This window comes from Cololabis saira, chromosome 8 (assembly GCF_033807715.1).
Source record: "Cololabis saira isolate AMF1-May2022 chromosome 8, fColSai1.1, whole genome shotgun sequence".
NCBI lineage: Eukaryota > Metazoa > Chordata > Actinopteri > Beloniformes > Belonidae > Cololabis > Cololabis saira.
In genome coordinates, this window is record NC_084594.1 from 35,222,218 (window position 1) to 35,237,424 (window position 15,207).

At 39.0% G+C, this 15,207-nt stretch overlaps 1 protein-coding gene across 1 annotated transcript in view; it reads right to left on the reverse strand.

The window, feature by feature from the left end:
• Positions 1–15,207, reverse strand: part of tafa4b (TAFA chemokine like family member 4b) — a 46,811-nt gene that overhangs the window by 20,666 nt on the left and 10,938 nt on the right. Inside the window, exons 2-3 of the mRNA XM_061728677.1 lie at positions 7,701–7,853; positions 6,966–7,081 (exon numbers count right to left, since the gene is read on the reverse strand). Coding sequence (XP_061584661.1) covers positions 6,966–7,080 — 115 coding nt within the window. The 5' untranslated portion in view covers position 7,081; positions 7,701–7,853. The remainder of the gene's footprint in view (positions 1–6,965; positions 7,082–7,700; positions 7,854–15,207) is intronic.

Genomic DNA, 15,207 nt, shown 5'->3' on the forward strand with positions numbered 1-15,207 from the left:
AAAGCAGTAGCACATATGTTATCGTGGTGATATATCATTTTCTGTTAGCCTGCTCCCGACCAGGCTAATAGCCAGGCTAAGCCTGGTTAAGCCTGGTCTTATTTGTTCAGTGAGGGGTCACGCCGATCAGAAACCAACGTGTTTTGTCCAGTATTCAATCAAATCTTTGCCCATTTTTGAATTACATTGTCAATGATGAAGAACTTGTATAGAGAAGGGCTTTCAGATGAGAAGGAGTGTTTCGGGACTGGTTTGACCAGCTGGCTTTTCCTGACAATTACCTTCATGGGCGCTGTCGCTTTTCTGGGGATGCCATCCGCTAACTGTGCAGACTACTGGGTCCCAAAATTGAGCACCGCACTGAGCGGAGCGCTTGCCATGTCGCAAGTGGTGCTAAATGCAGCCAGGGATGCACCATCATAAGAGTGTATTTGGCATTAAAAGAATGTATGCACATCTTCATAACATTCCCCGCCCACATAGATTTTTTTTAATTGAAGAATTTATTTCAGTCATTCCACCATTAATACAACTCATATTAACCTTAGTGTGGAAATGTGCCAATAGTCTATATGCCTTTGAATAATACTCATTGGATTAATGTTAACCAGTCAGAAAGAAATGTGTGATTATGTTGCATATTCAGTTGTGGAATGATGTACAATGTCTGAGGGGGCAGTTTCTATGCGTGGGACACAGACAGTGGCAATGGTTAAAATAAATATGGGGATGAAATCTGTGAGCAGGCACCTTCAAAGTCAATACAAGTCATTTGTACATTGTAGTCAACATTTTTTCCAGATGCTTACCAGTCTGCAAAATGTTTTATATCTAATCTTGACTTGTTGCCAAGTCCTCTTTGGTCCAGTAATGTTCATACTGTATAAATATTGATGAGATGTGTGTAACAAAAAAAGAGTAACATTCATTTATTTTTTTTTAAGTGGTAAGGAAGTGGACAGGAAATGGGTATAGAGAGAGGGGGGAACACACAAGAAAAAGCCACAGACCAGGATTCGACCCAGCACTTCCTGCATGAGAGCAACAGCCTCTGTAAATGATGCCCACTCTCCCCAATGAGCTATCCAGGACACAAGTAACAATAATTAATCCTGTCAGATACCCACATTACAGTTTTCCACTGTTCATTTATAAGTTTAAAGTTGTTAACCTGTGCAAATGTCAGGCAAATTCTTGAATGATATGATTATAATTTTTTCTGTTAAGAGTAGTGGTTAGAAAATGTGTATTTTAGGCTATTCACGTCTTCAGGCGATCCGCTATTGTTTCCATGCCTTTTGTCATCCTTTATAATAGCAGCAGTGTTTCCGAACAACAAACAGTGACAGCAAGCATTACAATCCTGCAAGTATAATGTGTAAATATGTTGTAAGTCAATGCTCACAACTCTGATGTCTGTGTTAAAGTTACATTTCTTTCAGTACATTAAATAACCCCCCCCCCCTTTGTGCCCATCATAGGCACCAACTGTTGGATAAAATGTTTTGTGAATCTAATCTCTTCTGATTGGATTCCAGCTGCATTGTCTTCCCTCTTAAAACTTGTTGTGCACTTCTGAGTCGCTGGCACTGTTTCTGGAGCACAGCAAACCCTGCTGGTGACATTACCAGCAACCTAAGCCTCTTTATAACCCTGGAAAAACCTTTGTTATACTGCACTATAAGCCCAGATTTCATTTATGTACGTGACTTTAACCAGACTGAAACTTTTCACACTTAGCTGAATGAGCTTTGCAGACAGACACAAAAGTGTGTCCAAATACAATGCACACAAAAAAACATTTACAGTACGTAGAGGATTCCTTTTCTGCAGGTCATCCTTTCAGATTTAAAGTTTGTTTGTTCTTCTCTCTGGAGAGTCTCATCCATGATCCCTGGCTCTATGAGGGCACCCCTCCACTATCATCTCTCCACTTTTATTTCCCCCACTTCTGTCTCTAACTTCTCAGAAGCTGGAGCGGCTGCCAGATTGACACACACAGAAAGCCTCCATTTACTGCTAACACTCAAAGAAAAAAAATAAGAATTGAATAAAATAAATGAGAGAATAACTCAATAGGACAACTATACAACTATCAGCATAGCTATAATTGCAACAGTAATTGCCAAAACTAAATCATCAAGTCACAATGTAAAAACAGAAAAGTAAAGCCTAATTCAAGCACAATCAACTTACTCTATTAAATCCCTCCTGATAATTACTGATAATTTATGTCAATGCTATTACAGAACTGTAACTAGATAAGACTGCTCAATCTGCTGACCCCATCTTACACAATAGACAGCTTGTTAGTAAGAAAAAAAGAAACGAGGGAGCCAAACAGGTGGAGGAAAAGTAGTGTCACAACCAGCCAAGAGAACAAAGGGTGGCTTGCCTTTTACTGACATAATGAGGTCAGAAGGTGCACTGATCTCCTTTCTTTAATGCCTGCATCAGGACAGGGCAGAGGCTGTGTGTATTTTAAATTGTTAAGGCGTTAGAGAATCGTTAACTGTGAATGATAAACCTGCCTAAATTCAATTTATGCATCTTTTGCGGGCGTGTGTGTGTGCATGTGTGTGTCTGCCTGTGGCTTGTACCCTAATTAAAATCTTAACAAAGCATGTATTAATGCAAATGAGGTAGATTCGGGCAGGTGTAAGATATGAGAACAACCAATGTGCATCTTTGAGAGGGATTTCATTTATTTACTGAAGACAGCAGAGAGAGAGCATCCACTGGGTTTTCTTTTGGTGTACAGATGCAGCTTAATGAAAAGAAAAAGAGCCCAAGGTGCTCTTCAGGAAAATACTTTCCAAAGGCTGTCTTTCATGGCCAGTTAAAAAGGACACTCAAAATAACTTCACTGTCTTTCAAATGTTGCCAATGTAGCTTTCATCAGGGAGCTGTACCAGGTGCTGAATACAGAAAAGAAAACTTATTTTATGGATCCTGGAGCAAGTTTGTTGCATTGTATAACTAATATCAACAGGAATAAAATGATGTACAATATGTTTTATAACATAGTGTTCTTTTTGCACATATCAAAATGCATGAAATAATGCGTGGTTTTCAATAATAAAAGCAATAAAATGTTGGCGATAAAAGAGAATGGAGGTAACTTTATGAGAAAAAACTGTTTTTAGTCTGAAATGTAGATACACACATCAGGGTTTTTTTCCCTTTCTTTGTCCTTTTATAAGGGGCAGCTGACATTTTATTAGATGTAGATGTACATGTACAGAGAAGCTTAATCTTATTGCATGAAAATGGCGTGAAAAGGTCAAATTACTAAACTGGTTGCTGAAAAATATGATCTGAGATGGTAGGCAAGTCAGTGCATGTACGAATTAATTAATGCAATTATGCATGAATGTATGCCCTGATGTGTTTGAGAGCCTGTAAGCACTGCGCCTTCTCAAGATATTGCCATGATTGAAATCCAACATGTTTAATCAATAAACTTAGGTCAGGGGCCAGACAGTTTTTACAGCCAAAAGGTTTGCAAGTTGGATTTAATTTTATTAATTTAGAGCAATGTTCAGAAACGAAGAGATTCACAATAAATTATGCTTGGAAGTTGTCTTGAAAGTAACATTTTGGGGCATTTACAAGTTCGTATAACTATAAAGAATAAAGCTGAACAGCAGCCAAACCAAGAAGTGTGAACTGACATTGGGCAAAGCAAACAAGTCTCAGACAAAAGAGAAATAGTTTAGCTCAACTGTGAGCCCCCACAGTTTTACATTCCCTACCAGCCTGATTTTACTGCGCTGCTGCCTCTCACCCTTCATCTACTAAAGATTTGTGTACTGAGAAGGCAGCTTCCAGCTATATACACAACATAACAGTGTATCTAATGTCTTAGTGTTGCCTTTAAAGCATTCTGTTATGGCCATCTCAGTGTAATCGAGCCTAACGCGCTAAGATGAAAAGACTTTCCAAGCATGGCTAAATGCTTCTATTCCTGCGGCAAGCAGGAGGGAGGCCGGGTGGAAGGTGGTGTGTTGGAGGGTGGTAACAATAGCTGGCTATTCAAGCTATCTTCAACTAGCGGGTTAGCCAGCCAGTTGATTTATTCTGACAAACACAGTCAGGCAGCAAGCAGGAGTAATGTACAATTTATTCAGAAGTTGTTGTCTGTCCACTGCTGTAAAAAGCAAGGTACATGCAGCTCAGTCAAGCAGCTTTAAGTGAGAAAGACCATAATTATCAGTTATCAGTCAGCATGCTACAAGGTTTACTTCACATTCCTTGATTCCTTCTATCCTTCTGTTTTAATTTGCCCTTCTTTAAGGCTTCATTCGTTTCCCTTCCTTGCTTGTTCTCCTCCTTACCTTGCTTTTGCACAGCCCATCAATCCCTCTGACATTATCAGTGTTTAACAGACTCTTGCATTAGGCCTCACCCAGATTTATGCTAATGATCATTACGGATTTGCTGGTACCATGAGTGCTACCGTGCAACAAATTTCTCTCCAATAAAATCTGCTCACTTGACCTTGCCAGCTCTATATTTATTTCTCACAAACACTGGATCATTCGAGATGATGTGCTGCTTGCATCAGATACTGTAGATATGCAGGCACATGGGCCTCAAACTTTGCAGCAAGCTTGCTTATATCAAGCAGGCAATGTGACAGGGACATTTTAAACACAAATCAATCAATTAAATTAAACGTTATTCATAATGTACAACAAAACAAAGAAGGTCAAAGTTTTAAGAGACTTAAGAACCATTGACGGAACTGGGGTTCCATGAAGGAAACAAGTATTTGTTCACGGGCCATTAACACTGCAGTACCAGATTCATAACTGCCCCAGATTGTTTGGTTTGTGAAGGATACTATAAGACGCTATGATAAAATGTCATATATTTCATATTATTATATATAATAATATATATTATAATATATATAAGTTCTGGAAAGATTGGTCACAATTTTAAAATGTCATTTTAAGCATTTATATAAGAGAACAATGCATATGAGAACCTCAGCATTAGCTATATGGTGGTTTTCATACAGAAGTAGTTTGCAGGAAGAAAACTTGTGATTCAAACATGCTTAGAATTAATGCAATTTATTTAATGGCCTATGGAATGCATGTTCTTGCTTGACTTGCTGATAAATTGCTCCGTGTTGCTGAATGAATAACATAAGAGATGAGTGTGTTTACATTTTTCTTTCTTAATGTTTTACAACAAGTTTTTTGAACATCTTTCTTGTATTTGTGGGAGGTCAAACAGCAGTAAAATCAGTAAATGTGCATTAGTTGATCCTTATTGTGTGCCAAATGTTTCACATAGAGAGGAGAGGGGTTGGCCCCTTCCTGTGTCAACTTAAATAACAGCAGTGGAAATTAATAGAAAGGAACCTACTGGGACTATTTAGTCCTGTGAAATGATGCGTGACAATTTGTTGAAAAGCTACATACACTGACATGTAGAAAAAAGAGAGCTTTTGACACTTTGTACAACACTTGCCAAGTAAATCATTGGATTACTGAGAAGTAGTAAGACATACTAGCAAGCAGAATTAGGGGATTCATCCTCAACATAATAGAACTATATCTGCATACTGTAGCATAACTCCTTCAATTACTAATTTGTTTTTGTTTGTTTTTTTTAAGTGTTGTCATATTGCCCCGAAGAACAGCATTTAGTTTGTTGTATTTAGATTAAATAAAGTGAGACACATACTGGAGTGGAGAATTTCTGGACCTACAGAGCCATCATGTGGCAGCTGCTGGCACAATCCCAGCACATGTCAAACACAAGCACATCTCACTGATTAACCAACTAAACAGCAGTAAATGTGCTTAAAAAGAAACCACTGAAAATATGTCTGCAAGGCATAGCATACACCCAATTATTTTTTGGCTTCAAACTGCAATGTGTTTGCGTCTTATTTGTACTCACAGCAGAAAGGTCTTAAACTTCCACCAATTAGAGTAAAAAAAAATAAAATAAAAAGCATTGCTTGGTTTGGGAGCAAGATATCTTGTTACGCAGCGAGAATGAAGTGACACGAGAACAGGCACCCATGCTGACCTTCACAATTTATGGGGGCTGCAATTAGTTGTGTCCCTGCCAAAAGCAGGCAGCCTTCTTTCTGTTAAAAGCAAACTAAAACCATCATTCATGGTACCGACTGCTTTTCAGTGAGTGATAGTTTTCTTTGGCACATAAAGGTCACCCTTCCAAACAAGACCAGTAAGAGGAGAGAAACTTGAGAGGTAATTAAGGAAATTGACGTAAGTTGTGAGGAAGGGACAAGACTGGCACAAGATGCGGAAACTCAGCACAACTGTCCCTGTTGTCCTCCTCAGTGAAATATGAATACGTTTGAGTTTGTCATTTTTGGCTAAGATTTGGCTTTTTCTCCACGACTTATAGAAGCTGAATATAAAAAATGGAGCTTTGAAGGCCTGAATTAAGCCAGAGCAGGCTGTGGCTTCTTTGTCCATGGATTTCTTTTGAGGAATAAGGGAAGAGTGTTTTAGTTGAAAGGGGCCTATGGGCTATGCATATTAATGTAGACCTGGATGATTATAAGCCTGAGGATTAAAGTCACAATTCCATGCCCACTTCTATGGCATGAATTGCTTATAGAAGGAAAAAACACAAAGTGCCCAGCTGCTTGCCATCATCGGCTCTGACGTACCGAAGTTTTGCAACTGAATAGATCAGTTCTTCTTCATTTGATCCACTTGTGTTGATAGCTCCTGACAACTTAGGTCTCTGTATGGACCGGATCATTCAAACAGAAGTGTGTCTGCAGGGACATTGAGGATTTGTCTAGATTCTGTCAGACAGAGGAGTGGAGCAAAGTGTGGCCACATAGCCCCCTGCTTCAGGCAACTCAGTCAGTATCAGGCTCGGGAAGCATGTGTTATACCTCTGAAGTGCAGTGTAATTAACCTTTCACTGTGTTGGAAGGGGGTTCAGAGCAAGAACCGGTGTACCTGTTGGTCCCTGATGATTACGGTTGCCAGAAGACACCGGGTCAACCCAGAGCATCACCAAGGCAACAAGGAAGGCCACCTGCCAAGGCCAAGCCGACCTTCTCCACAGTTTCATCCTGAGGACAGAAAAAGGGTGCAAAGAAAGAGAAGTTGAAGGTGTGGCACCAGGGCATAAGAAGAAGTTAGAGAAAAACAGAAAATGTGTACCTTTTTGAACAAACAGAAGCAATGTCAAAGCTGATCTGTTGAGGTCAAAAGAGAAAGAAATACAAGCAGACTGAACAGACTACACAGTAAAATCGTCTTCCACCATACACATATTGCACTGTAATAATAGCTCCAGTTCAACAATCAGCAGTAGTATTCTTTTATGATATGTGGTGTCATTAATATCAACTGTTTCATTTTTCTTCACACAAAAGAGCTGACTTTTTGAGTTTAGAGTGTGGTAAAAGCGACATACCTCAGCTACAAATTATTACAACATGGTTACAGCTAACAATTGATCAGTGCTTTAACTGGATGGTGTTCTTTATAAGTTGATTAAAATGTGTGATATCACAAAATTTAAGAAATATTCAATACAACACTGGACTTTGAAAATGTCATTTTCTCGTTTATGTTAAAATCCTTTGGAATTGTGGAGCTTTCAGAAGTTTGTTGGGGAAATAAAGGAAATAAAAGTCAGCTAAGTAAAACAGCCATTAGCTGAATCTATATATGATGCAATCTCACCTGTTGGTTGTCTGTCTCCTTTGAGCACTCTTTCACGTTGCACCTTCTCACGGTGTACAAGCCATGGATGCATTCACTTGCAGCTCAAATTTCCTCCTTCTTCTTTCTTCTCCTTCTTCTCCCTCCTTTCCTTGGCTCAAACAGATGAAACCACTGGAGAAAGGACATACAAAGATGCCCAGTCAGTGAGGAGTGCCCTTGGGTTGCTCAGCAGTGCCCTTCAATGAGGGTTTATCCTTACAAAAACATCCAAATATATACATATATACTATTTATATATATATATATATATATATATATATATGTACTATATATATATATATATATATATATATGTGTGTGTGTGTATATATATATATATATATATATATATATATATATATATATATATATATATATATATATATATATATATATATATATATATATATATATATATATATATATATATATATATATGTATGTGTGTGTGTCTGTCTGTCTGTCTGTGTGTGCGCACAGGCGTTCGCATGTGTGTGTTGAAAGACAACGCAACATTTTATTAACAAAATGTTCTCCCTTCCTGAAACCTTCATTATTATTCATAATCCACTAATATCCAGGGACAATTCCTGAGAAACTGGAACCAAGACAAACTCAGTTAAGCTATTTGTGAAGTGTCACTTCCCCCTAGTGGAAAATAATCTAACAGCAAGGGCCACAGATCTGAGAAACTAAGATGGGAAATGTAGTGAGATCAAGTTAAGGTCTTGGGCTTCTCACTGTTACAAAATAAAATAATCTCAGAAAGCAAAGGTGACACAGGTTCAAGAGAAGAGAGAAGTTTTTCTCTGTGAAGATTTAAAAAATAAACAGCAGAAGAAGTGGAAAGATAGTGTGTTTACTGAGGCGTATATTGGGCATGTGCTAATGCATGACGACCACACAGCTTATGTCTCTGCAAAGAATGTGGAACACAACTTTGATTAATTTCGGTACCCTTACACCCAACATTCACACATTTCTGAATCTTAGAATCACATGTGTACTTTCAAGTTGTTGTACAATAAACTAATTAGTGTATTTGTGTGCCTGAGGTGTTTCATTCTAATACAGTATGTGGTAGTATGCATGTGGTGTGAGAAGTGATTAGCGCATGCTGCATGGTAGCAGAGAAGTCTATTTATTGTTTTCTTTTTAAAGGTTGTGCCATTTTTATCAGATTTGTTCTCTGATACACTCAGAGCAGCACAGTTGTGCTTGTGCGTCTGTGTGTGCTTATGCACGTGTGTTTGTATGTGTGTGGTCCCTAGATGAAGTTCATTGGGATTCCTGGGACTAAATCCATAAGTAGGAGCAATGTTGTCACCTGTACTCGATTTCACATACAGTATATATGTTAGAGCTGCATTTTCAAAAGATTCTATAAAGAAACAGTTGAAAATGTAATTTCTTCCAATGACACTGCACCTACGCCCACTAAAAGTCTAATTTAACTAACTCACATCTCAATGCACTAGTTTACATTCACTTCCTCCACAGGTCATTTATGGTACCTAACATGTTTCCTTTTTTTTTATATATTTGGGTCTCAGCTGGGCATTATGTATAATGTTGGTTAGGGTCATTGGATTTGGCAGCAATAAGGACATTCAAATAGGCACACATTAATAAATAGGGCACAGATATGCAGAAAACATCAAGTGTCACTCCCTTCTAAAATTAAACTTTCTTTTATACCACCATTAATTAATTTCCCTTAGGGGATTAATGAAGTATTTTTTGAATTTGAATTTGAATCCCCTCCATCTCTTTCACTGTGTGTCTCTGGGGGTTGGAGGGGTAAAGTTTGTCATTTCTTATCATGATTGGACTGACAATGGAGGGTCATTGACATGCAAAAAGGCAAACCTACCTGGGCCACAAATATACATCTGTGTGCCCTGCATCCAAACGCCATCATCTGCTGACCCTCTATGAGCACCCACACACCATCCCAAACACTTACACGTGCACACACACACACACACCAAATTTCAAATTACTTGTGCATTTGCAGTCGTTGACCTCATCTGCCGCATCAATAAGTAGGTTTACTTTGCATCAGAAATAAAATACTTTCTGCATGATGAGGCTGTCACTGGCACAAAGATGTCTCTTTTGGAGAGATATCACTTTTCAAGGCAGGACAGGAAGTTCCTCTACACCAGGACTGTGAAGAATTGGAACTGTACTATTACTTGATAACGTCAGTGTAACCTGTTTGTTGTGTAAGTGTACCTGTACATCGACAAGTTTTCTTGAGAATACTTTACTGGGCTGAATAGTAATGGTTTAATATGAAATTTAAAACTACCCTAAAAAAATATAGCAGAAGAAGAAATGCATTATATAGATAGAGAGAATGCTCTTTAATTTATCTTAGTGTAATTGTGAAAAAGAAAGGAAAGGCAATGAGACTGAAGACCACACAAGCATCACACCAGTATCTCACTTCACGGATTTTCTCTGCCGAGACACAGAACAAGCAGACACAAATTGTAACAGTGTAAAACAAAGCACATCTCCTAAAGGCGAAAATATGTTAAAAAATTAAGTGGCATATCACAAAGGCAAGTGTAGTCACATGTGAAGCATTTTTAGATTTCTGCCCAAATTTACAGCGTTAACGTTCAGTTATGGTGTGTAATGGGCAGCTTTTTGACTGCTTCCAGCACTAAACCATTACATCATTTTGCTGTTTGCCATTTCTTCTTGGGTTGCTTGGTAGAGCTGGTGTGTGACCATAAACAAATGTACTAAATTACACAGAGACAATAAGCACACTTGGACAATGTATTATTCATAAGGAATAGCTTCTTTGATTTATTTGGTCTCCTGTATTCAGATTGTTTTTCTGCCTCTTGTTTTTTCATCCTTTTCTATCTCATTTTTGTCGTATCCATTCCTCCATCTAGTTATTTTCTCTCATTTACTCACTTTATCATTGTGGAGACATTTCCTTTGTCTTTTTCTGCAGTTTTCTCTCTTTTACAATGTTAGTAACCCACAAACTGCAAGCTTATCACAATTATCACAAATCTTACTTTGTCACCTTATAAATAAAAAAGATAACATTTAAAGCACCACGTTTAATGATGTTCCTGTAAATATTTCTCTGGGGCAACGGTGAGAATGTTACCAAAATTAGCCTTATACCCTTCTACCTCCTCCAATGCATTTCTTTAAATAAAACAACAACAAAACAATTCAAAAATGCTTTGCTGGATGAACATGACCAAAAGGGAAGAAAGACAGATGTGAGTAAAAGTCTGAATTCAGGACCGTTACTTGGCTGTGGTATCGACTGCAGAGTTCAGAGAATGGTCTTGGCACTAAGGTACCATTACAGTTCAATTGATCGGCCAGCACTTAAGTCTAAATCCCACCTTGTAGCACAAACCATCATTTCAGGATCCAGTGACTAAAAGGTGTGTGCGTCCGTGTGTGCGTGTGTGTCTTGGGGGAAGGAAATGGGGCATCTTCGATGGAGAACATAATTCACCTATTTTGAGTCTTTTTTGTGTGTGTGTGTCTATTTTTGGGAGTATTTAAGGTTGCTATTTTATGTGTCCCTCATCTCATTCTCTATCTACCAATCCTGTCACCCTTTTCTCAAAACTGTTTCTGCTCTTCTCCTCCCCCTCAAACCCCTTTTCATAGAAAAAAGTCTGGTATGATCAGAGTTACAGTGTTTCACATGTTGAAGAAGGCAGCCAGTCACTCCCAGGAGTCTGGACAAATACGGTACAATGGAAATGACCTTACTCAGAGGTTCACACCATAGAGTTAAATTCCTTTTCATATACTTTTGAACAAATAGCCTACACAAAAACAGGGTGTCCAGGGTGAACCCTTGCCTATCGCCTGTAATTAGCTGGAATAGGCTCCAGCAGATATATATATATATATACTGTATATACACAGTATATATATATATATAAATATATATATGTTATGATTCAGATGGAGAGGATTTATTTTTCCTAGATGTTGAAATGTATTTAATGTGTAAAACAAGTGGTGATGCAGTTCATCTAAATATGTTGAAATGGCAATATAGTAGAAGGATAAATGTTTGAGGATAAAAACTTTAAAATGTGTAACTAACGAATTTGTTACACATGAAACAACAGTTGAACTGAGATGAGTATGTTTCTTTAACATCATTTCTTTGGAAGAATCCCATAAAGGGAACACACGGGAACAAAAGAGATGTTGGGGAAAAGAGTTTGGAGAGGAGGAGGAGAGGAGGTGAAGTCGCTGAGCTACTGGTTCCCAGCAGCCTTCTCTCTGCTGGACTTTTTGAAAATCTGGCTGAACCAACTTTTCTTCTTCACCACCGTTTCTTTCTTTTTGTTCTCTCCTCTTTCCATTTCTTTAAGATGTACTTCATCTTTTTCTTTGATGTCATTCAATTCTTTCTGTACTTTTTCATCTCTTCTCTCCTCATCTGCCTTTTGTTTCTTGAATATCTTTTTTTTTTTTTTGAGATTCATAGTTTTATTATCATTTTTCATCAAGACAAACAGCAAGGAACAACATCACACTAACAGAAAGAGCAACCCCTTAGGAAATTACATCAGCTCAATTCTAAATCCAATGAAAGATATAATGAAGAAAGATTATAATTGAGTTAGGAATATGTGAAAACAAGCAAAAAAAAAAATAAAAAAAATAAAAGTAAAACAGATTAAAAAAAAATAAATAAATAAATTAAAAAAAAAAAAAAAAAAAAAAAAAAGAAAAAGATAATAAAAAAATAGATAAAATAAATACAATTGAGATGGTTAACATATATGGCAATGGTACACAAGGTTATGTATGAATTGGACTTCTGTCTAATCTCTCAATATAGGTTATCCACTTATTCCATTTAGACATATATAGGTCTACATTGTTCATAAGTCTGAACGTCAGCTTTTCCAGAGCTGCCAAGTGACCGATCTGGCTAGACCAGAGACTGACAGAGGGAGCCTCTGAGGCCTTCCATTCACACATGATTAGTTTGCGCCCCAGCATAAGGACTGTTTGGATCCACTCCGCATCTGAAGGGCAGACGCCATGGAGAGATGAAGAGTCACCCAAGATAATTAGATTTGGGGAGAAGGGGATTTTGTAGTTTACAATATGTTCAATTTGAGTGCTAATTTCTATCCAAAATTTCTGAATTTTAGGGCAGTCCCATAGCATGTGCAGCAGAGTGCCCTCTGTCACCCGGCATCTCCAACAAAGAGGGTTGTCCCTCAGCTTAACCCTATGTAATTTAGAGGGTGTCCAGTAGACCCTATTCAGAATCTTGAATTGGATAAGCCTGGTTTTAAGATCTCTGGACATCTTTTTGACATTCCTTAACAGCCGATTCCATGCCTCCTCTGTAAATTTTATGGTCAGATCATTTTCCCACACTGTTTTGAGAGCAATGATTGAATTATTTGAGCGGTGTAAGAGCATTGAGTAGAAACGCGATGCCTCATGCCCCAATCCAAACAGCTTAATCATGTCAGAGAGGGCGCCCGCAGTGATGGGTGGTGTAGAGGGGGAACCAAATGTTTGGACAAAGAGATGCCTAATTTGTAGATAACGCCAAAACTGATGCTGAGGTAATGTGAAAGACTCCTTCAGGTTTTCAAAAGACACAAAAGTGCCACCCTGGTACAAGTCCCCCAGCACCTTAATTCCTCTGTCATGCCATAGTTTCCAAAACACAGGTGAGTTCCCAATACACAGCTTGGGGTTTAGCCATATGGATGCGGCGAGGTGACGGTGTGGGTCAAAATTACATATACCTGCAACCCTCCTCCATAGCCATTGCATATGAGACAAAATTGGATGAGTCTGTTCTTTAACTGGCAATTTAGTTGTAACCAAATGAATAGGTTGAAGTGGTTTACACAGGGAACTCTCTATGGTGAACCAGGGAGGGGCACGCTCTGGTGGTAACGACCAGTGAAGCAAGTGTCGTAGGCCAAAGGCCAGGTGGTATAGGAAAAGGTTCGGAATACCCAGACCCCCCTGATCCACGGGTCTCTGTAGCTTCTTCAAGTTCAGCCTGGGGCGTTTGCCACTCCAGAGAAAGACGTTACATAATCTATCAAATTGTTTAAAATACTTGAGGGGAATGTGGATTGGAAGTGATTGCAATAGATAATTAAATTTTGTTACACAGTTCATTTTGATGACGTTAGCTTTACCCCATAAGGAGAGATGGAGAGGACTCCACCGCTCTATGTTGATTTTTAATTTTTCTAGTAGAGGTTCGATGTTGACACGTACCAGATCAGATAGCTGCGGAGGGAAGATAAGACCCAGATATTTAATGCCTTCAGTGGGCCATATAAAATTTCCAGGTGTGAACAGATTCTTGGGGCAGTAATCCGAAAGAGGGAGTGCTTCAGATTTCTCCCAATTCACCTTGTATCCTGACAATTTAGAGAAACGGTCAATAGTAGAAAGTAGACATGGAAGAGAGCGTTCAGGTTCAGTTATAAAGACTAATGTGTCGTCTGCATACATCATTAATTTGTGTGAGGAATCACCTATCTGAATGCCAGGGAAGTTAGGGTCTTTGCGTAAAGCTGCAGCGAGGGGCTCGAGTGCTAATGCGAAGAGAAGAGGGCTGAGCGGGCATCCCTGTCTTGTGCCCCTGCCGAGTTCAAATGGTTGAGAGAGAGTGCTGTTAGTCAGAACTGATGCTCTGGGTTGAGTGTACAAAAGCTTTATCCATCCCAGGAATTCAGTGCCGAAGCCAAAGGATTCTAGGGTGTAGAACAGAAACTGCCACTCTACCCTGTCAAAAGCTTTCTGCGCATCAATGGAAAGAGCAGCTGCAGGGGAGAGTTCGCTACCTGAGGACCACATTATATTAATTAAACGTCTGAAGTTGTCAGCTGAGCTCCGGGAGCGTATAAAGCCCACTTGATCTGGGTGTACCAATGTGGTGATCACTTTGGTGAGACGGGCTGCAAGGATTTTAGCTAAAATTTTAGTATCGCACCCAATCAGACTAATTGGTCTGTAGTTTTTACAGTCAAGAGGGTCCTTATCCTTTTTAAGTATTAGGGATATGACAGCGACAGATAGAGTGGGCGGTAGGCTGCCCCTGTCTTTAGCCTCGTTATACATATCCAATAATAGTGGGGAAAGTTCCTCTGCATAGACTTTATAAAACTCGGCTGTGTAGCCGTCAGGGCCAGGGGCCTTGCCAGAAGGGAGGTTTTGAATCGCAGCCGCTATTTCCTCCAATGTAATAGGCTGATCAAGCAAAGTCATCTGGTCCTTTGACAGTGTAGGAAGGCCAAGAGGAGTGAGAAAAGCGCCTATCTCCTGCGCACCTGCTTGGGTTTCAGAAGAGTAGAGTTTGACATAGAAATCCCTAAACGCCTTATTTATCTCCACTGGGTCTGTTATCAGCAAATCACCTTGAACTCTTGAAGCTGAAATGGAGCTTAGTGCCTCTTTCTGCTTGATGTATCTAGCCAGCAAACGA